Source organism: Taudactylus pleione, unplaced genomic scaffold (genome assembly GCF_031769625.1).
Source record: "Taudactylus pleione unplaced genomic scaffold, aTauple2 ptg000173l, whole genome shotgun sequence".
NCBI lineage: Eukaryota > Metazoa > Chordata > Amphibia > Anura > Myobatrachidae > Taudactylus > Taudactylus pleione.
The window spans coordinates 1,881,849-1,905,132 of NW_028284575.1; the positions used below are offsets into that span (position 1 = coordinate 1,881,849).

General features: G+C 44.2%; 1 protein-coding gene across 1 annotated transcript in view; it reads right to left on the minus strand.

Moving 5' to 3' along the window:
* The window catches only part of LOC148521180 (uncharacterized), a 101,178-nt gene extending 83,688 nt beyond the window's left edge, over positions 1 to 17,490 (minus strand). The window contains exon 1 of the mRNA XM_088475545.1: positions 17,385 to 17,490. Within this exon, the coding sequence (XP_088331671.1) occupies positions 17,385 to 17,490 (106 nt within the window). The remainder of the gene's footprint in view (positions 1 to 17,384) is intronic.
* Positions 17,491 to 23,284: the final 5,794 nt, after the last annotated feature.

Genomic DNA, 23,284 nt, shown 5'->3' on the forward strand with positions numbered 1-23,284 from the left:
CTGCGCTGAGTAATGTGATATGTGACACCTGTATATCTGTGTGCTCCTGAGCCTGTATATGGGAGACTGCCCTGAGTAATGTGATATGTGACACCTGTATATCTGTGTGCTCCTGAGTCTGTATATAGGAGACTGTGCTGAGTAATGTGATATGTGACACCTGTATATCTGTGTTCTCCTGAGTCTGTATATGGGAGACTGTGCTTAGTAATGTGATATGTGACACCTGTATATCTGTGTGCTCCTGAGCCTGTTTATGGGAGACTGCGCTGAGTAAAGTGATATGTGACACCTGTATATCTGTGCGCTCCTGAGCCTGTATATGGGAGACTGCGCTGAGTAATGTGATATGTGACACCTGTATATCTGTGTGCTCCTGAGTCTGTATATTGGAGACTGCGCTGAGTAATGTGATAGTTGACACCTGTATATCTGTGTGCTCCTGAGCCTGTATATGGGAGACTGCGCTGAGTAATGTGATATGTGACACCTGTATATTTGTGTGCTCCTGAGTCTGTATATGGGAGACTGCGCTGAGTAATGTGATAATTGACAGCTGTATATTTGTGTGCACCTGAGTCTGTATATGGGAGACTGCGCTGAGTAATGTGATATGTGACACCTGTATATCTGTGTGCTCCTGAGTCTGTATATGGGAGACTGCGCTGAGTAATGTGATATGTGACACCTGTATATCTTTGTGCATCTGAGTCTGTATATGGGAGACTGCGCTGAGTAATGTGATATGTGACACCTGTATATCTGTGTGCATCTGAGTCTGTATATGGGAGACTGCGCTGAGTAATGTGATATGTGACACCTGTATATCTGTGTGCATCTGAGTCTGTATATGGGAGACTGCGCTGAGTAATGTGATATGTGACACCTGTATATCTGTGTGCATCTGAGTCTGTATATAGGAGACTGTGCTGAGTAATGTGATATGTGACACCTGTATATCTGTGTGCTCCTGAGTCTGTAAATGGGAGACTGCGCTGAGTAATGTGATATGTGACACCTGTATATCTGTGTGCTCCTGAGTCTGTATATGGGAGACTGCGCTGAGTAATGTGATATGTGACACCTGTGTATCTGTGTGTCTGTATATGGGAGACTGCGTTGAGTAATGTGATATGTGACACCTGTAGATCTGTGTGCTCCTGAGCCTGTATATGCGAGACTGCCCTGAGTAATGTGATATGTGACACCTGTATATCTGTGTGCTCCTGAGTCTGTATATAGGAGACTGTGCTGAGTAATGTGATATGTGACACCTGTATATCTGTGTTCTCCTGAGTCTGTATATGGGAGACTGTGCTTAGTAATGTGATATGTGACACCTGTATATCTGTGTGCTCCTGAGCCTGTTTATGGGAGACTGCGCTGAGTAATGTGATATGTGACACCTGTATATCTGTTCGCTCCTGAGCCTGTATATGGGAGACTGCCCTGAGTAATGTGATATGTGACACCTGTATATCTGTGTGCTCCTGAGTCTGTATATAGGAGACTGTGCTGAGTAATGTGATATGTGACACCTGTATATCTGTGTTCTCCTGAGTCTGTATATGGGAGACTGTGCTTAGTAATGTGATATGTGACACCTGTATATCTGTGTGCTCCTGAGCCTGTTTATGGGAGACTGCGCTGAGTAAAGTGATATGTGACACCTGTATATCTGTGCGCTCCTGAGCCTGTATATGGGAGACTGCGCTGAGTAATGTGATATGTGACACCTGTATATCTGTGTGCTCCTGAGTCTGTATATTGGAGACTGCGCTGAGTAATGTGATAGTTGACACCTGTATATCTGTGTGCTCCTGAGCCTGTATATGGGAGACTGCGCTGAGTAATGTGATATGTGACACCTGTATATTTGTGTGCTCCTGAGTCTGTATATGGGAGACTGCGCTGAGTAATGTGATAATTGACAGCTGTATATTTGTGTGCACCTGAGTCTGTATATGGGAGACTGCGCTGAGTAATGTGATATGTGACACCTGTATATCTGTGTGCTCCTGAGTCTGTATATGGGAGACTGCGCTGAGTAATGTGATATGTGACACCTGTATATCTTTGTGCATCTGAGTCTGTATATGGGAGACTGCGCTGAGTAATGTGATATGTGACACCTGTATATCTGTGTGCATCTGAGTCTGTATATGGGAGACTGCGCTGAGTAATGTGATATGTGACACCTGTATATCTGTGTGCATCTGAGTCTGTATATGGGAGACTGCGCTGAGTAATGTGATATGTGACACCTGTATATCTGTGTGCATCTGAGTCTGTATATAGGAGACTGTGCTGAGTAATGTGATATGTGACACCTGTATATCTGTGTGCTCCTGAGTCTGTAAATGGGAGACTGCGCTGAGTAATGTGATATGTGACACCTGTATATCTGTGTGCTCCTGAGTCTGTATATGGGAGACTGCGCTGAGTAATGTGATATGTGACACCTGTGTATCTGTGTGTCTGTATATGGGAGACTGCGTTGAGTAATGTGATATGTGACACCTGTAGATCTGTGTGCTCCTGAGCCTGTATATGCGAGACTGCCCTGAGTAATGTGATATGTGACACCTGTATATCTGTGTGCTCCTGAGTCTGTATATAGGAGACTGTGCTGAGTAATGTGATATGTAACACCTGTATATCTGTGTTCTCCTGAGTCTGTATATGGGAGACTGTGCTTAGTAATGTGATATGTGACACCTGTATATCTGTGTGCTCCTGAGCCTGTTTATGGGAGACTGCGCTGAGTAATGTGATATGTGACACCTGTATATCTGTTCGCTCCTGAGCCTGTATATGGGAGACTGCGCTGAGTAATGTGATATGTGACACCTGTATATCTGTGTGCTCCTGAGTCTGTATATTGGAGACTGCGCTGAGTAATGTGATATGTGACACCTGTATATCTGTGTCACCTGAGTCTGTATATGGGAGACTGCGCTGAGTAATGTGATATGAGACACCTGTATATCTGTGTGCTTCTGAGTCTGTATATGGGAGACTGCGCTGAGTAATGTGATATGTGACATCTTTAGATCTGTGTGCTCCTGAGTCTGTATATGGGAGACTGTGCGGAGTAATGTGATATCTGTATATCTGTGTGCTCCTGAGTCTGTATATGGGAGACTGTGCTGAGTAACGTGATATCTGTATATCTGTGTGCTCCTGAGTCTGTATATGGGAGACTGTGCTGAGTAACGTGATATCTGTATATCTGTGTGCCCCTGAGTCTGTATATGGGAGACTGCGCTGAGTATAGATATGATAGTGACATCTTTAGATCTGTGTGCTCCTGAGTCTGTATATGGGAGACTGTGCGGAGTAATGTGATATGTGACACCTGTATATCTGTGTGCCCCTGAGTCTGTATATGGGAGACTGTGCTGAGTGATGTGATATGTGACACCTGTGTATCTGTGTGCCCCTGAGTCTGTATATGGGAGACTGTGCTGAGTAATGTGATATCTGTATATCTGTGTGCTCCTGAGTCTGTATATGGGAGACTGCACTGAGTAATGTGATATGTGATACCTGTATATCTGTGTGCTCCTGAGTCTGTATATAGGAGACTGCGCTGAGTAATGTGATATGTGACACCTGTATATCTGTGTGCTCCTGAGTCTGTATATAGGAGACTGCGCTGAGTAATGTGATATGTGACACCTGTATATCTGTGTGCTCCTGAGTCTGTGCTGAGTAATGTGATATCTGTATATCTGTGTGCTCCTGAGTCTGTATATGGGAGACTGCACTGAGTAATGTGATATGTGATACCTGTATATCTGTGTGCTCCTGAGTCTGTATATAGGAGACTGCGCTGAGTAATGTGATATGTGACACCTGTATATCTGTGTGCTCCTGAGCCTGTATATGGGAGACTGCGCTGAGTAATGTGATATGTGACATCTGTATATCTGTGTGCTCCAGAGTCTGTATATAGGAGACTGCGCTGAGTAATGTGATATGTGACACCTGTATATCTGTGTGCTCCTGAGTCTGTGCTGAGTAATGTGACACCTGTATATCTGTGTTCTCCTGAGTCTGTATATGGGAGACTGTGCTGAGTAATGTGATATGTGACACCTGTATATCTGTGTGCTCCTGAGCCTGTATATGGGAGACTGCGCTGAGTAATGTGATATGTGACATCTGTATATCTGTGTGCTCCAGAGTCTGTATATGGGAGACTGTGCTGAGTAATGTGATATTTGACACCTATATATCTGTGTGCTCCTGAGTCTGTATATGGGAGACTGCGCTGAGTAATGTGATATGTGACACCTGTATATCTGTGTGCTCCTGATTCTGTATATGGGAGATTGTGCTGAGTAATGTGATATGTGACACCTGTATATCTGTGTGCTCCTGAGTCTGTATATGGGAGACTGCGCTGAGTAATGTGATATGTGACACCTGTATATCTGTGTGCTCCTGAGTCTGTATATGGGAGACTGCGCTGAGTAATGTGATATGTGACACCTGTATATCTGTGTGCTCCTGAGTCTGTATATAGGAGACTGCGCTGAGTAATGTGATATGTGACACCTGTATATCTGTGTACTCCTGAGTCTGTATATGGGAGACTGTGCTGAGTAATGTGATATGTGACACCTGTATATCTGTGTTCTCCTGAGTCTGTATATGGGAGACTGTGCTGAGTAATGTGATATGTGACACCTGTATATCTGTGTGCTCCTGAGTCTGTATATGGGAGACTGCGCTGAGTAATGTGATATGTGACATCTGTACATCTGTGTGCTCTTGAGTTTGTATATGGGAGACTGCGCTGAGCATGCGCTGAGTAATGTGGTATGTGACACCTGTATATGGGAGACTGCGCTGAGTAATGTGATATGTGACACCTGTATATCTGTGTTCTCCTGAGTCTGTATATGGGAGACTGTGCTGAGTAATGTGATATGTGACACCTGTATATCTGTGTGCTCCTGAGTCTGTATATGGGAGACTGCGCTGAGTAATGTGATATGTGACATCTGTACATCTGTGTGCTCTTGAGTCTGTATATGGGAGACTGCGCTGAGTAATGTGATATGTGGCATCTGTACATCTGTGTGCTCTTGAGTCTGTATATGGGAGACTGCGCTGATTAATGTGACATCTGTACATCTGTGTGCTCTTGAGTCTGTATATGGGAGACTGCGCTGAGTAATGTGATATGTGACACCTGTATATGGGAGACTGCGCTGAGTAATGTGATATGTGACACCTGTATATCTGTGTTCTCCTGAGTCTGTATATGGGAGACTGCGCTGAGTAATGTGATATGTGACACCTGTATATCTGTGTGCTCCTGAGCCTGTATATTGGAGACAGTAATGAGTAATGTGATATGTGACACCTGTAGATCTGTGTTCTCCTGAGTCTGTATATGGGAGACTGCGCTGAGTAATGTGATATGTGACACCTGTAGATCTGTGTGCTCCTGAGTCTGTATATGGGAGACTGCGCTGAGTAATGTGATATGTGACAGCTGTGTATCTGTGTGCTCCTGAGTCTGTATATGGGAGACTGCGCTGAGTAATGTGATATGTGAAACCTGTATATCTGTGTGCTCCTGAGCCTGTATATTGGAGACAGTGCTGAGTAATGTGATATGTGACACCTGTAGATCTGTGTGCTCCTGAGTCTGTATATGGGAGACTGTGCTGAGTAATGTGATATGTGACACCTGTATATCTGTGTGCTCCTGAGTCTGTATATGGGAGACTGCGCTGAGTAATGTGATATGTGACACCTGTATATCTGTGTGCTCCCGAGTCTGTATATGGGAGACTGTGCTGAGTAATGTGATATGTGACACCTGTATATCTGTGTGTCTGTATATGGGAGACTGCGTTGAGTAATGTGATATGTGACACCTGTAGATCTGAGTGCTCCTGAGTCTGTATATGGGAGACTGCGCTGAGTAATGTGATATGTGACACCTGTATATCTGTGTGCTCCTGAGCCTGTATATGGGAGACTGCGCTGAGTAATGTGATATGTGACACCTGTATATTTGTGTGCACCTGAGTCTGTATATGGGAGACTGCGCTGAGTAATGTGATATGTGACACCTGTATATCTGTGTGCTCCTGAGTCTGTATATGGGAGACTGCGCTGAGTAATGTGATATGTGACACCTGTATATCTTTGTGCATCTGAGTCTGTATATGGGAGACTGCGCTGAGTAATGTGATATGTGACACCTGTATATCTGTGTGCATCTGAGTCTGTATATGGGAGACTGCGCTGAGTAATGTGATATGTGACACCTGTATATCTGTGTGCATCTGAGTCTGTATATGGGAGACTGCGCTGAGTAATGTGATATGTGACACCTGTTTATCTGTGTGCACCTGAGTCTGTATATGGGAGACTCCGCTGAGTAATGTGATATGTGACACCTGTATATCTGTGTGCTCCTGAGTCTGTATATGGGAGACTGCGCTGAGTAATGTGATATGTGACACCTGTATATCTGTGTGCTCCTGAGTCTGTATATGGGAGACTGCACTGAGTAATGTGATATGTGACACCTGTGTATCTGTGTGTCTGTATATGGGAGACTGCGTTGAGTAATGTGATATGTGACACGTGTAGATCTGTGTGCTCCTGAGCCTGTATATGGGAGACTGCGCTGAGTAATGTGATATGTGACACCTGTATATCTGTGTGCTCCTGAGCCTGTATATGGGAGACTGCCCTGAGTAATGTGATATGTGACACCTGTATATCTGTGTGCTCCTGAGTCTGTATATAGGAGACTGTGCTGAGTAATGTGATATGTGACACCTGTATATCTGTGTTCTCCTGAGTCTGTATATGGGAGACTGTGCTTAGTAATGTGATATGTGACACCTGTAGATCTGTGTGCTCCTGAGCCTGTATATGCGAGACTGCCCTGAGTAATGTGATATGTGACACCTGTATATCTGTGTGCTCCTGAGTCTGTATATAGGAGACTGTGCTGAGTAATGTGATATGTGACACCTGTATATCTGTGTTCTCCTGAGTCTGTATATGGGAGACTGTGCTTAGTAATGTGATATGTGACACCTGTATATCTGTGTGCTCCTGAGCCTGTTTATGGGAGACTGCGCTGAGTAATGTGATATGTGACACCTGTATATCTGTTCGCTCCTGAGCCTGTATATGGGAGACTGCCCTGAGTAATGTGATATGTGACACCTGTATATCTGTGTGCTCCTGAGTCTGTATATAGGAGACTGTGCTGAGTAATGTGATATGTGACACCTGTATATCTGTGTTCTCCTGAGTCTGTATATGGGAGACTGTGCTTAGTAATGTGATATGTGACACCTGTATATCTGTGTGCTCCTGAGCCTGTTTATGGGAGACTGCGCTGAGTAAAGTGATATGTGACACCTGTATATCTGTGCGCTCCTGAGCCTGTATATGGGAGACTGCGCTGAGTAATGTGATATGTGACACCTGTATATCTGTGTGCTCCTGAGTCTGTATATTGGAGGACTGCGCTGAGTAATGTGATAGTTGACACCTGTATATCTGTGTGCTCCTGAGCCTGTATATGGGAGACTGCGCTGAGTAATGTGATATGTGACACCTGTATATTTGTGTGCTCCTGAGTCTGTATATGGGAGACTGCGCTGAGTAATGTGATAATTGACAGCTGTATATTTGTGTGCACCTGAGTCTGTATATGGGAGACTGCGCTGAGTAATGTGATATGTGACACCTGTATATCTGTGTGCTCCTGAGTCTGTATATGGGAGACTGCGCTGAGTAATGTGATATGTGACACCTGTATATCTTTGTGCATCTGAGTCTGTATATGGGAGACTGCGCTGAGTAATGTGATATGTGACACCTGTATATCTGTGTGCATCTGAGTCTGTATATGGGAGACTGCGCTGAGTAATGTGATATGTGACACCTGTATATCTGTGTGCATCTGAGTCTGTATATGGGAGACTGCGCTGAGTAATGTGATATTTGACACCTGTATATCTGTGTGCATCTGAGTCTGTATATAGGAGACTGTGCTGAGTAATGTGATATGTGACACCTGTATATCTGTGTGCTCCTGAGTCTGTAAATGGGAGACTGCGCTGAGTAATGTGATATGTGACACCTGTATATCTGTGTGCTCCTGAGTCTGTATATGGGAGACTGCGCTGAGTAATGTGATATGTGACACCTGTGTATCTGTGTGTCTGTATATGGGAGACTGCGTTGAGTAATGTGATATGTGACACCTGTAGATCTGTGTGCTCCTGAGCCTGTATATGCGAGACTGCCCTGAGTAATGTGATATGTGACACCTGTATATCTGTGTGCTCCTGAGTCTGTATATAGGAGACTGTGCTGAGTAATGTGATATGTAACACCTGTATATCTGTGTTCTCCTGAGTCTGTATATGGGAGACTGTGCTTAGTAATGTGATATGTGACACCTGTATATCTGTGTGCTCCTGAGCCTGTTTATGGGAGACTGCGCTGAGTAATGTGATATGTGACACCTGTATATCTGTTCGCTCCTGAGCCTGTATATGGGAGACTGCGCTGAGTAATGTGATATGTGACACCTGTATATCTGTGTGCTCCTGAGTCTGTATATTGGAGACTGCGCTGAGTAATGTGATATGTGACACCTGTATATCTGTGTCACCTGAGTCTGTATATGGGAGACTGCGCTGAGTAATGTGATATGAGACACCTGTATATCTGTGTGCTTCTGAGTCTGTATATGGGAGACTGCGCTGAGTAATGTGATATGTGACATCTTTAGATCTGTGTGCTCCTGAGTCTGTATATGGGAGACTGTGCGGAGTAATGTGATATCTGTATATCTGTGTGCTCCTGAGTCTGTATATGGGAGACTGTGCTGAGTAACGTGATATCTGTATATCTGTGTGCTCCTGAGTCTGTATATGGGAGACTGTGCTGAGTAACGTGATATCTGTATATCTGTGTGCCCCTGAGTCTGTATATGGGAGACTGCGCTGAGTAATATGATATGTGACATCTTTAGATCTGTGTGCTCCTGAGTCTGTATATGGGAGACTGTGCGGAGTAATGTGATATGTGACACCTGTATATCTGTGTGCCCCTGAGTCTGTATATGGGAGACTGTGCTGAGTGATGTGATATGTGACACCTGTGTATCTGTGTGCCCCTGAGTCTGTATATGGGAGACTGTGCTGAGTAATGTGATATCTGTATATCTGTGTGCTCCTGAGTCTGTATATGGGAGACTGCACTGAGTAATGTGATATGTGATACCTGTATATCTGTGTGCTCCTGAGTCTGTATATAGGAGACTGCGCTGGGTAATGTGATATGTGACACCTGTATATCTGTGTGCTCCTGAGTCTGTATATAGGAGACTGCGCTGAGTAATGTGATATGTGACACCTGTATATCTGTGTGCTCCTGAGTCTGTGCTGAGTAATGTGATATCTGTATATCTGTGTGCTCCTGAGTCTGTATATGGGAGACTGCACTGAGTAATGTGATATGTGATACCTGTATATCTGTGTGCTCCTGAGTCTGTATATAGGAGACTGCGCTGAGTAATGTGATATGTGACACCTGTATATCTGTGTGCTCCTGAGCCTGTATATGGGAGACTGCGCTGAGTAATGTGATATGTGACATCTGTATATCTGTGTGCTCCAGAGTCTGTATATAGGAGACTGCGCTGAGTAATGTGATATGTGACACCTGTATATCTGTGTGCTCCTGAGTCTGTGCTGAGTAATGTGACACCTGTATATCTGTGTTCTCCTGAGTCTGTATATGGGAGACTGTGCTGAGTAATGTGATATGTGACACCTGTATATCTGTGTGCTCCTGAGCCTGTATATGGGAGACTGCGCTGAGTAATGTGATATGTGACATCTGTATATCTGTGTGCTCCAGAGTCTGTATATGGGAGACTGTGCTGAGTAATGTGATATTTGACACCTATATATCTGTGTGCTCCTGAGTCTGTATATGGGAGACTGCGCTGAGTAATGTGATATGTGACACCTGTATATCTGTGTGCTCCTGATTCTGTATATGGGAGATTGTGCTGAGTAATGTGATATGTGACACCTGTATATCTGTGTGCTCCTGAGTCTGTATATGGGAGACTGCGCTGAGTAATGTGATATGTGACACCTGTATATCTGTGTGCTACTGAGTCTGTATATGGGAGACTGCGCTGAGTAATGTGATATGTGACACCTGTATATCTGTGTGCTCCTGAGTCTGTATATAGGAGACTGCGCTGAGTAATGTGATATGTGACACTGTATATCTGTGTACTCCTGAGTCTGTATATGGGAGACTGTGCTGAGTAATGTGATATGTGACACCTGTATATCTGTGTTCTCCTGAGTCTGTATATGGGAGACTGTGCTGAGTAATGTGATATGTGACACCTGTATATCTGTGTGCTCCTGAGTCTGTATATGGGAGACTGCGCTGAGTAATGTGATATGTGACATCTGTACATCTGTGTGCTCTTGAGTTTGTATATGGGAGACTGCGCTGAGCATGCGCTGAGTAATGTGGTATGTGACACCTGTATATGGGAGACTGCGCTGAGTAATGTGATATGTGACACCTGTATATCTGTGTTCTCCTGAGTCTGTATATGGGAGACTGTGCTGAGTAATGTGATATGTGACACCTGTATATCTGTGTGCTCCTGAGTCTGTATATGGGAGACTGCGCTGAGTAATGTGATATGTGACATCTGTACATCTGTGTGCTCTTGAGTCTGTATATGGGAGACTGCGCTGAGTAATGTGATATGTGGCATCTGTACATTTGTGTGCTCTTGAGTCTGTATATGGGAGACTGCGCTGATTAATGTGACATCTGTACATCTGTGTGCTCTTGAGTCTGTATATGGGAGACTGCGCTGAGTAATGTGATATGTGACACCTGTATATGGGAGACTGCGCTGAGTAATGTGATATGTGACACCTGTATATCTGTGTTCTCCTGAGTCTGTATATGGGAGACTGCGCTGAGTAATGTGATATGTGACACCTGTATATCTGTGTGCTCCTGAGCCTGTATATTGGAGACAGTAATGAGTAATGTGATATGTGACACCTGTAGATCTGTGTTCTCCTGAGTCTGTATATGGGAGACTGCGCTGAGTAATGTGATATGTGACACCTGTAGATCTGTGTGCTCCTGAGTCTGTATATGGGAGACTGCGCTGAGTAATGTGATATGTGACAGCTGTGTATCTGTGTGCTCCTGAGTCTGTATATGGGAGACTGCGCTGAGTAATGTGATATGTGAAACCTGTATATCTGTGTGCTCCTGAGCCTGTATATTGGAGACAGTGCTGAGTAATGTGATATGTGACACCTGTAGATCTGTGTGCTCCTGAGTCTGTATATGGGAGACTGTGCTGAGTAATGTGATATGTGACACCTGTATATCTGTGTGCTCCTGAGTCTGTATATGGGAGACTGCGCTGAGTAATGTGATATGTGACACCTGTATATCTGTGTGCTCCCGAGTCTGTATATGGGAGACTGTGCTGAGTAATGTGATATGTGACACCTGTATATCTGTGTGTCTGTATATGGGAGACTGCGTTGAGTAATGTGATATGTGACACCTGTAGATCTGAGTGCTCCTGAGTCTGTATATGGGAGACTGCGCTGAGTAATGTGATATGTGACACCTGTATATCTGTGTGCTCCTGAGCCTGTATATGGGAGACTGCGCTGAGTAATGTGATATGTGACACCTGTATATTTGTGTGCACCTGAGTCTGTATATGGGAGACTGCGCTGAGTAATGTGATATGTGACACCTGTATATCTGTGTGCTCCTGAGTCTGTATATGGGAGACTGCGCTGAGTAATGTGATATGTGACACCTGTATATCTTTGTGCATCTGAGTCTGTATATGGGAGACTGCGCTGAGTAATGTGATATGTGACACCTGTATATCTGTGTGCATCTGAGTCTGTATATGGGAGACTGCGCTGAGTAATGTGATATGTGACACCTGTATATCTGTGTGCATCTGAGTCTGTATATGGGAGACTGCGCTGAGTAATGTGATATGTGACACCTGTTTATCTGTGTGCACCTGAGTCTGTATATGGGAGACTCCGCTGAGTAATGTGATATGTGACACCTGTATATCTGTGTGCTCCTGAGTCTGTATATGGGAGACTGCGCTGAGTAATGTGATATGTGACACCTGTATATCTGTGTGCTCCTGAGTCTGTATATGGGAGACTGCACTGAGTAATGTGATATGTGACACCTGTGTATCTGTGTGTCTGTATATGGGAGACTGCGTTGAGTAATGTGATATGTGACACGTGTAGATCTGTGTGCTCCTGAGCCTGTATATGGGAGACTGCGCTGAGTAATGTGATATGTGACACCTGTATATCTGTGTGCTCCTGAGCCTGTATATGGGAGACTGCCCTGAGTAATGTGATATGTGACACCTGTATATCTGTGTGCTCCTGAGTCTGTATATAGGAGACTGTGCTGAGTAATGTGATATGTGACACCTGTATATCTGTGTTCTCCTGAGTCTGTATATGGGAGACTGTGCTTAGTAATGTGATATGTGACACCTGTATATCTGTGTGCTCCTGAGCCTGTTTATGGGAGACTGCGCTGAGTAATGTGATATGTGACACCTGTATATCTGTGCGCTCCTGAGCCTGTATATGGGAGACTGCGCTGAGTAATGTGATATGTGACACCTGTATATCTGTGTGCTCCTGAGCCTGTATATTGGAGACTGCGCTGAGTAATGTGATATGTGACACCTGTATATCTGTGTGCACCTGAGTCTGTATATGGGAGACTGTGCGGAGTAATGTGATATCTGTATATCTGTGTGCTCCTGAGTCTGTATATGGGAGACTGTGCTGAGTAACGTGATATCTGTATATCTGTGTGCTCCTGAGTCTGTATATGGGAGACTGTGCAGAGTAACGTGATATCTGTATATCTGTGTGCCCCTGAGTCTGTATATGGGAGACTGCGCTGAGTAATGTGATATGTGACATCTTTAGATCTGTGTGCTCCTGAGTCTGTATATGGGAGACTGTGCGGAGTAATGTGATATGTGACACCTGTATATCTGTGTGCCCTTGAGTCTGTATATGGGAGACTGTGCTGAGTAATGTGATATCTGTATATCTGTGTTCTCCTGAGTCTGTATATGGGAGACTGCACTGAGTAATGTGATATGTGATACCTGTATATCTGTGTGCTCCTGAGTCTGTATATAGGAGACTGCGCTGAGTAATGTGATATGTGACACCTGTATATCTGTGTGCTCCTGAGTCTGTATATAGGAGACTGTGCTGAGTAATGTGATATGTGACACCTGTATATCTGTGTGCTCCTGAGTCTGTGCTGAGTAATGTGATATCTGTATATCTGTGTGCTCCTGAGTCTGTATATAGGAGACTGCGCTGAGTAATGTGATATGTGACATCTGTATATCTGTGTGCTCCAGAGTCTGTATATGGGAGACTGTGCTGAGTAATGTGATATGTGACACCTATATATCTGTGTGCTCCTGAGTCTGTATATGGGAGACTGTGCTGAGTAATGTGATATGTGACACCTGTATATCTGTGTGCTCCTGAGTCTGTATATGGGAGACTGCGCTGAGAAATGTGATATTTGACACCTATATATCTGTGTGCTCCTGAGTCTGTATATGGGAGACTGCGCTGAGTAATGTGATATGTGACACCTGTATATCTGTGTGCTCCTGATTCTGTATATGGGAGATTGTGCTGAGTAATGTGATATGTGACACCTGTATATCTGTGTACTCCTGAGTCTGTATATGGGAGACTGCGCTGAGTAATGTGATATGTTACACCTGTATATCTGTGTGCTCCTGAGTCTGTATATGGGAGTCTGCACTGAGTAATGTGATATGTGACACCTGTATATCTGTGTGCTCCTGAGTCTGTATATGGGAGACTGCGCTGAGTAATGTGATATGTGACACCTGTATATCTGTGTGCTCCTGAGTCTGTATATGGGAGACTGCGCTGAGTAATGTGATATGTGACACCTGTATATCTGTGTGCTCCTGAGTCTGTATATGGGAGACTGCGCTGAGTAATGTGATATGTGACACCTGTATATATGTGTGCTCCTGAGTCTGTATATAGGAGACTGCGCTGAGTAATGTGATATGTGACACCTGTATATCTGTGTACTCCTGAGTCTGTAGATGGGAGACTGTGCTGAGTAATGTGATATGTGACACCTGTATATCTGTGTGCTCCTGAGTCTTTATATGGGAGACTGCGCTGAGTAATGTGATATGTGACATCTGTACATCTGTGTGCTCTTGAGTTTGTATATGGGAGACTGCGCTGAGCATGCGCTGAGTAATGTGATATGTGACACCTGTATATGGGAGACTGCGCTGAGTAATGTGATATGTGACACCTGCATATCTGTGTGCTCCTGAGTCTGTATATGGGAGACTGCGCTGAGTAATGTGATATGTGACATCTGTACATCTGTGTGCTCTTGAGTCTGTATATGGGAGACTGCGCTGAGTAATGTGATATGTGGCATCTGTACATCTGTGTGCTCTTGAGTCTGTATATGGGAGACTGCGCTGATTAATGTGACATCTGTACATCTGTGTGCTCTTGAGTCTGTATATGGGAGACTGCGCTGAGTAATGTGATATGTGACACCTGTATATGGGAGACTGCGCTGAGTAATGTGATATGTGACACCTGTATATCTGTGTTCTCCTGAGTCTGTATATGGGAGTTTGCGCTGAGTAATGTGATATGTGACACCTGTATATCTGTGTGCTCCTGAGCCTGTATATTGGAGACAGTAATGAGTAATGTGATATGTGACACCTGTAGATCTGTGTGCTCCTGAGTCTGTACATGGGAGACTGCGCTGAGTAATGTGATATGTGACACCTGTAGATCTGTGTGCTCCTGAGTCTGTATATGGGAGACTGCGCTGAGTAATGTGATATGTGACACCTGTGTATCTGTGTGCTCCTGAGTCTGTATATGGGAGACTGCGCTGAGTAATGTGATATGTGACACCTGTATATCTGTGTGCTCCTGAGCCTGTATATTGGAGACAGTGCTGAGTAATGTGATATGTGACACCTGTAGATCTGTGTGCTCCTGAGTCTGTATACGGGAGACTGTGCTGAGTAATGTGATATGTGACACCTGTAGATCTGTGTGCTCCTGAGTCTGTATATGGGAGACTGTGCTGAGTAATGTGATATGTGACACTTGTATATCTGTGTGCACCTGAGTCTGTATATGGGAGACTGCGCTGAGTAATGTGATATGTGACACCTGTATATCTGTGTGCACCTGAGTCTGTATATGGGAGACTGCGCTGAGTAATGTGATATGTGACACCTGTATATCTGTGTGCTCCTGAGCCTGTATATGGGAGACTGCGCTGAGTAATGTGATATGTGACCCCTGTATATCTGTGTGCTCCTGAGTCTGTATATGGGAGACTGCGCTGAGTAATGTGATATGTGACACCTGTATATCTGTGAGTCTGTATATGGGAGACTGTGCTGAGTAATTTGATATGTGACACCTGTATATCTGTGTGCTCCTGAGTCTGTATATGGGAGACTGTGCTGAGTAATTTGATATGTGACACCTGTATATCTGTGTGTCTGTATATGGGTGACTGTGCTGAGAAATGTGATATGTGACACCTGCATATCTGTGTGCTCCTGAGTCTGTATATGGGAGACTGTGCTGAGTAATGTGATATGTGACACCTGTATATCTGTGTGCTCCTGAGTCTGTATATGGGAGACTGCGCTGAGTAATGTGATATGTGACACCTGTATATCTGTGTGCTCCCGAGTCTGTATATGGGAGACTGTGCTGAGTAATGTGATATGTGACACCTGTGTATCTGTGTGTCTGTATATGGGAGACTGTGCTGAGTAATGTGATATGTGACACCTGTATATCTGTGTGCTCCTGAGTCTGTATATGGGAGACTGTGCTGAGTAATGTGATGTGTGACACCTGTATATCTGTGTGCTCCTGAGTCTGTATATGGGAGACTGTGCTGAGTAATGGGATATGTGACACCTGTATATCTGTGTGCTCCTGAGTCTGTATATGGGAGACTGCGCTGAGTAATGGGATATGTGACACCTGTATATCTGTGTGCGCCTGAGTCTGTATATGGGAGACTGCGCTGAGTAATGTGATATGTGACACCTGTATATCTGTGTGCTTCTGAGTCTGTATATGGGAGCCTGCGCTGAGTAATGTGATATGTGACACCTGTATATCTGTGTGCTCCCGAGTCTGTATATAGGAGTTTGCACGGATTAATCTGATATGTGACACTTGTATATCTGTGTGCAACTAAATCTGTAAACGGAACTTGGCGTGGAAAAAAGCTGCGGATGCTACATTGTCGCACTTAGCATGCAGATTGAGAAACTCAGCTGTACACAGATATAAGTGTCGCATATCATATTAATCAGCGCATTCTCATGGCACATTGTGTCTCAGACGCATTTTCTGTAAATAGCAGACTCACATGGGCCCAGGAGCGATAAGAGGGGCTGTTTGGAGTTACTGCTGCAAAGACGAGTGAGGACACATCTGTATTAGTAATGGGAATATTTAAAATAAAATAAAAAACACAGTGTAATGCTTGAGAGCCTCTTTAAATGTTTTCCAGAGATTTATTGGAATTGCCACTTGAGAAAATTATGTTACTTGTCAAGTGTGTTAAAGCTCCAAAGCAGTGATAGTGGTAATGCCATGGGACGTGTGTGAGGCTGGCACCCTAGTACACAGATGTGCCTGGGTATTCACAGACTGGTACAAGTGGCTCATGAATAACACTGGACAATCACTGCATCCACAACAGATACCACAGATATATACTTAGATTTTATATTCCTTATATGTAACCAGCAAACACACTATGTCGTGTCCTTTCACTTCCCCAAAACTATCTAAGAAACAGCCAAATACAAAATCCCGGTATCAAGAGCAATAGTAGAGGCTATGGGTATGGGGTATATTTACTCTAATGCAGGGTTTTAGAAGTAGAGATGTTGTCCATAGCAACCAATCAGATTCTAGCTATTATAATCTATAAAGTGTTAGATAAATGTTAAGTAGAATCTGATTGGTTGCTGTGGGCAAAATCTCCACTTCTTAAAACCTGCACTTTAGTAAATATACCCCTATAACTCCACCATAATGTCAGACCCCATACTCACCTCCACCAACCACCTAACATTGGCCACATTGTCCTTCAGAGTCCTGCAGAACATCCCATTACTACTAATAATACTCCCTCGCACAAGGTGAATTCATAGATACCGTTCAATTCGAATGTAGACATCTCAGAAGCCGCCATACTCTCTGCCCAAATTAGCGACTTGTCCTTAGTCTCTTCATCTAGCTGAACACAACCTGGATTTTCCATCTTCAGCCCAAAACCACAAGAGGATCTGATATTTATGGTGCCCTCCACCCTTTCGGTTTCATGACGATTTCAGCACATTGCAAAAATAGTTTCTTTGTAGTCTGCATAAATCATGAATTGAGAAACTTAAAAGGTTCCATTTGTCTCTTCTCTAAGTTTCTCAAAAAGTTTGGAAATGTTTTTTTTTTTTCTAGAAAACCAGAGTCCTCTTCCTAATTCCTGCGCCCCTCAATCCGTGCACAGGATGCCAACAGATGTCCTCAAGAATCTAATGGGATCCTGCAATAAAATAATAAAAGTGCTGCAGCTTTCCTGTAAATGTGCCTGGACCTGTGTACTTACATGGGCAGATCTTATTTATTTGTATTTATTAACAGTTTCTTATATAGCGCAGAATATTCCGTTGCGCTTTACAATTAGAAACATTAATAGAACAAAACTGGGTAATAACAGACAGATATATAGGTAGGAAGGCCCTGCTCGCAAGCTTACAATCTATAGGTCTTCATTCTGAATTCCAGCCACATTTAGGGACCTATTCATGATGTTAGTTATCGGGGTCCGAACGGATCCCGATAATTAACATTATAACTCGCCACGGCCACCGGAGCAATTCAGCATTGCTCCGGCGCAGTGGCAGCTGATGTGAAATCAGCTGCCCCCGCGAGCGGCTTCACTGCTGGACAGGGGCGGAGGGATCCCATAGGGAAGAGCGGGTAGCGATCCACAAGCGGGGGTATTCGCCATCTGAAGATGGCGAATGCTCCCTCAGTCAAGCTCTGTAAGTAGGAGATATCTGTGATACTAGTGTATGGGGACAGTGGGCCTTTCCTCAAACGGAAGGTAAGTAGGAGATATCTGTGATACTAGTGTATGGGGACAGTGGGCCATTCCTCAAACGGAAGGTAAGTAGGAGATATCTGTGATACTAGTGTATGGGGACAGTGGGCCATTCCTCAAACGGAAGGTAAGTAGGAGATATCTGTGATACTAGTGTATGGGGACAGCAGGCCATTTCTCAAACAGAAGGTAAGTAGGAGATATCTGTGATACTAGTGTATGGGGACAGCGGCCCATTCCTCAAACGGAAGGTAAGTAGGAGATATCTGTGATACTAGTGTATGGGGACAGCGGCCCATTCCTCAAACGGAAGGTAAGTAGGAGATATCTGTGATACTAGTGTATGGGGACAGCGGGTCATTCCTCAAACGGAAGGTAAGTAGGAAATATCTGTGATACTAGTGTATGGGGACAGCGGGCCATTCCTCAAACGGAATGTAAGTAGGAGATATCTGTGATACTAGTGTATGGGGACAGCGGGTCATTCCTCAAACGGAAGGTAAGTAGGAAATATCTGTGATACTAGTGTATGAGGACAGCGGGCCATTCCTCAAACGGAAGGTAAGTAGGAGATATCTGTGATACTAGTGTATGGGGACAGCGGGCCATTCCTCAAACGGAAGGTAAGTAGGAGATATCTGTGATACTATTGTATGGGGACAGCGGGTCATTCCTCAAACGGGAGGTAAGAAGGAAATATCTGTGATACTAGTGTGTGAGGACAGCGGGGCATTCCGCAAACAGAAGGTAAGTAGGAGATATCTGTGATACTAGTGTATGGGGACAGCGGGCCATTCTGCAAACAGAAGGTAAGTAGGAGATATCTGTGATACTAGTGTATGGGGACAGCGGGCCATTCCGCAAACAGAAGGTAAGCAGGAGATATCTGTGATACTAGTGTATGGGGAAAGCGGGCCATTCCGGGAGAGGAAGGTAAGTAGGAGATATCTGTGATACTAGTGTATGGGGACAGCGGGCCATTCCGGGAGAGGAAGGTAAGTAGGAGATATCTGTTATACTGGTGTATGGGGACAGCGGGCCATTCCGCAAACAGAAGGTAAGTAGGAGATATCTGTGATACTAGTGTATGGGGTGTATATCTGTGATATCTCCTGCTTTACCTTCTTAATGAATGGCCCGAATACTTAATTTTCACAATTGCAGGTGAAAAATTGCTTTTTCACCTGCTTTTGTGAATATTAAGTGATGATGAATAGGCCCCTTAATAGATCTGCATTACTGACAGATAAAGAGCTGGAAACTCAGGGAAAGAATAACACCAACTGCAAAAGTGATGAAGCCCATAAACATTTACGAAGCAGCTGAGACTAGGATAAGTTATAATTGAACATCGCTGCTCCTATCATTATATCCTACTTGTAAAGGACCTCCAGAGATAACAGGACCAGCCTGTGGACCTGATTCAGACTCACTCGCTAGCAAGCAGCCGCTCGTTGCAGACGATGTTCGCTAATGTGCGCATGCATGTAGTTTGCAGTGCGCAAACTAGTACGAGCGATCGGAATGTGCTTGCTCGCCCTGCCATGACAGCCCAGTGGAATGAGTGACAGGAGAGGCCATTTGTGGGTGGTAACATCGGCAGGGCAGTACCAACGGGGGAGTGGAGTTGCGGCCGCACCGGCGTGCCAGATGTTTCAACGCCGTTTCAGAGGCATGCATAATTAACAGGCAGCGTCATAGTACACCTCAACTGGTTGTTTTTTACACTGAAGTGCTCGCAGTGCTTGCGGTAGGGTACAGTCAACCACAAGCGCTGAGGTCTGATTCGATGGTTCACGATGTTCTGATGGTTGTATATACTTCCTGGAGATGACATATGCTTGTGGGTGGCTAAAGACAAGCTGGTGGGCATCTGTAAACACAAAGTGATCGCTCACCAAGACATAGTGGGCGTGGTTATGTCTTGTCGTGCGATCGGCTGCCTTGATGTCACTTAGCTGAATTTCCATACGCTGGGAGCGAGCGGCCGCATCTAGCGAGCAGGTGTGAATCAGGTCCTCTATCCCAACCAAATAATTGAGTCTTGGGCTGCACACTTCAGTTCAGTACCAAAACTGGGCGTCAGTTGCACACAGGTCTGAATGAGGGAATTTTCTGAACTTTCATCGGAAAATGAATGCTTATGACTAGAGATAAGCAGCTCCGGTTCTCTGAGAACCGGACCCACCCGAACTTTGAGATCCGGACCGAGATCCGAACGCGGCTTGAGGTTTCACCGAGAGACTCAGATGTCAAAATGAGGCAAAACATCATCCTCCCGCGTGTCTGATTCTCGCAGGTTTTGGATTTTATAAAGGTCCCCGCGATCGGCGCCATTTTCACTCCAGCTGTGGAGAGAGATGCTAGCAGAAGTGTAGTCAGTCACTCAGTGTGTGTGTCCAGTTGGGGTCTTGGGCTGAAGGCGGCTGCTGTGTTGTCCATTAAGGGGCTTAGCCTGCAGTATATAAAGGGGGGCTTCCTTTAGTGGGTGCTGCAGCTGCTGTGTCACTTGTCCTGTCAGTTTACTGTGGCTGCTGCTGTGTTGTTGTCCAGTCCATCAGTCCAGGGCTGCAGTCCATAAAGGGGTTCTGTGTTGTCCCGGGGGGGAGGGGTGCTCTGTCATTTAGGGGTGCTCTTCCCCAGTGTAAAAAAAACAATAAAAGTACTTTTTGTGTGTGTGTGTGTGCGTGACTGTGTGTGTTAGCAACTTAGTTGCACTATTATTGTTTGGTGACACTGCCGGCCAGACCGCAGTTTTTCATCCACGTATATTGTGACTCTGCAGGTGGTCTGTCCGCACTCGGCAGGGGTGCTTTGTTGTCCATAAAGAAGGGGTGCTGTCTGTGTTGTTCATCAAGGGGCTGCTGCCTCATTCAGGGGTGCTCTTCCCCAGTGTAAAAAAAATAACACTTTTTTTGTGTGTTAGAAACTTACCTGTACTATTATTGTTAGGTGACACTGCTGGCCAAACCGGAGTTTATTGTCCACGTATTGTGACACTATAAGTCATAGCGTAGTGTGTCATTCTTATTCATAAAAAATATTGTGACAGTGTAAGTGGTAGCGCAGTCTATTATTCAACTTTTCACTTCTTTCCTCAATCATGAATAAATTATTGATCTACACGCTGACTACAAGACCACAACAAAGTGCTATATAACATGCATTATATATAAAACATGATGACATCACTGTAAGTGGCAGCACAATGTGTTATTCTTTTCTTATTCAGAAATAATCTTTTGACACTGTCAGTGGTAGCGCAGTGTGTTATTCTTAATCATAAATAATCTTGTGACACTAAGTGGAAGCGCAGTGTGTTATTCTTTTCTTATTCATAAAAAATCTTGTGACACTGTAGGTCATTCATACCACTGTGTAATATTTAAAATTGGTACAAATTGACATGTGTGCTGTACCCCACTTCAGTTCATTCATGTTTGTTGATATGGAAAATGATTAGTTGAGAGAAGAGCAGGAACCACATACTAGTGCTGGACCTGCTGCCAGTGCCACCAGTCATGATGATTCTAGTCCATCTACATCATCTACTAAAGCCGATGCCCAAAGGCATACAGGGCATAAGTCAGGGCATCTAAAATCAAGAACCAATCTTTTACAGTGGTAAAGAAAAAAACATCAAAGGGAAAGTTAGCTGCAGTAAGACATAAAATTGTTACTATGCCTTTCACCACATGAAGTGGCAAGGAAAGGCTAAGGCCTTGGCCTTTATTTATGACTAGTGGTTCTGCCTCTTATGATGATATAAGCACAAGTGAACATGCTGACATAGAAATCGAGGATGCTCCTGTGGAAGTGCACCAGGATGAGCAGGATATTTGTCTAGCTGACGCTAATAAGGATGTTGTTGATGAGGATGTTGTTTGTGTAAATCAGGCACCAGTGGAAGAAACAGTTATTGTCCATGATAAGGAAAAGCCCATTGTCATGCCTGGGCACAAGACAAAAAAATCCACTTATGTGTGGAATTATTTCTACCCAAATCCAGACAATTGTCAAGTCATCTGTATCCTTTGTAAAGCCAGAGTAGGTAGAGGTAGGAACCTTAACTATCTAGGAATCTCCTCCCTGTTACATCATCTGCAGCGCATCCATCCAAAAAGTGTTTATGTTTTGTGTTGACTCATCTGAATCACCAGTGGGTCTTTTGGGAAAGTTTAGTTTTTTCTCGGCAGATACACTTGCTGGAAAAATAGAAGGAGAAGCCATCGCTGCATCACATGCCACTTGAGCTGACAAATTGCTTACCAACAGCTCTTTACATCTTTTCAGATCTGTGTCAGTTGGGAAGAAAGACACAACATATGACTTAAACCTTATATCTTAAATCTTGCGTTTGCTCTGTTCAGCTTGTCCACTGTGGTGGAGGTTCATTGCAGGTTTGGGGCTGCATTTCACCAAATGTTGGGGTTCTGGACATCATTAATGTTGTCTTCAATGCTGAGAAATACAGGCAGAAACATATCCATCACGGAAGAGTCTGATTGGCTCCAAATGTATTCTGCAGCAGGACAACAACCCCAAACATACAGCCAATGTCATTAAGAACTATCTTCAGCGTAAAGAAGAACAAGGAGTCCAGGAAGTGATGATATGGCCGCCAAAGAGGCCTGATCTCACCATCATCGAGTCTGTTTGGGATTACATGAAGAGACAGAATGATATGAGCAAGCCTACTTCCACAGAAGATCTGTGGTTAGTTCTCCAAGATGCTTGTAACATCCTTCCTACAGAGTTCCTTCAAAAACTGTGTGCAACTGTACCTAGAAGAATTGATGCTGTTTTCAAGGCAAAGGGTGGTCACACCAAATATTTATTTGAGTTAGATTTCTCCTCTATTCATTCACTTTACATTTTGTTAATTGATAAAAAAAAAACTATTAACACTTCTATTTTTGAAAGCTACTTTGCAGCATTTTTTCCACACCTGCCT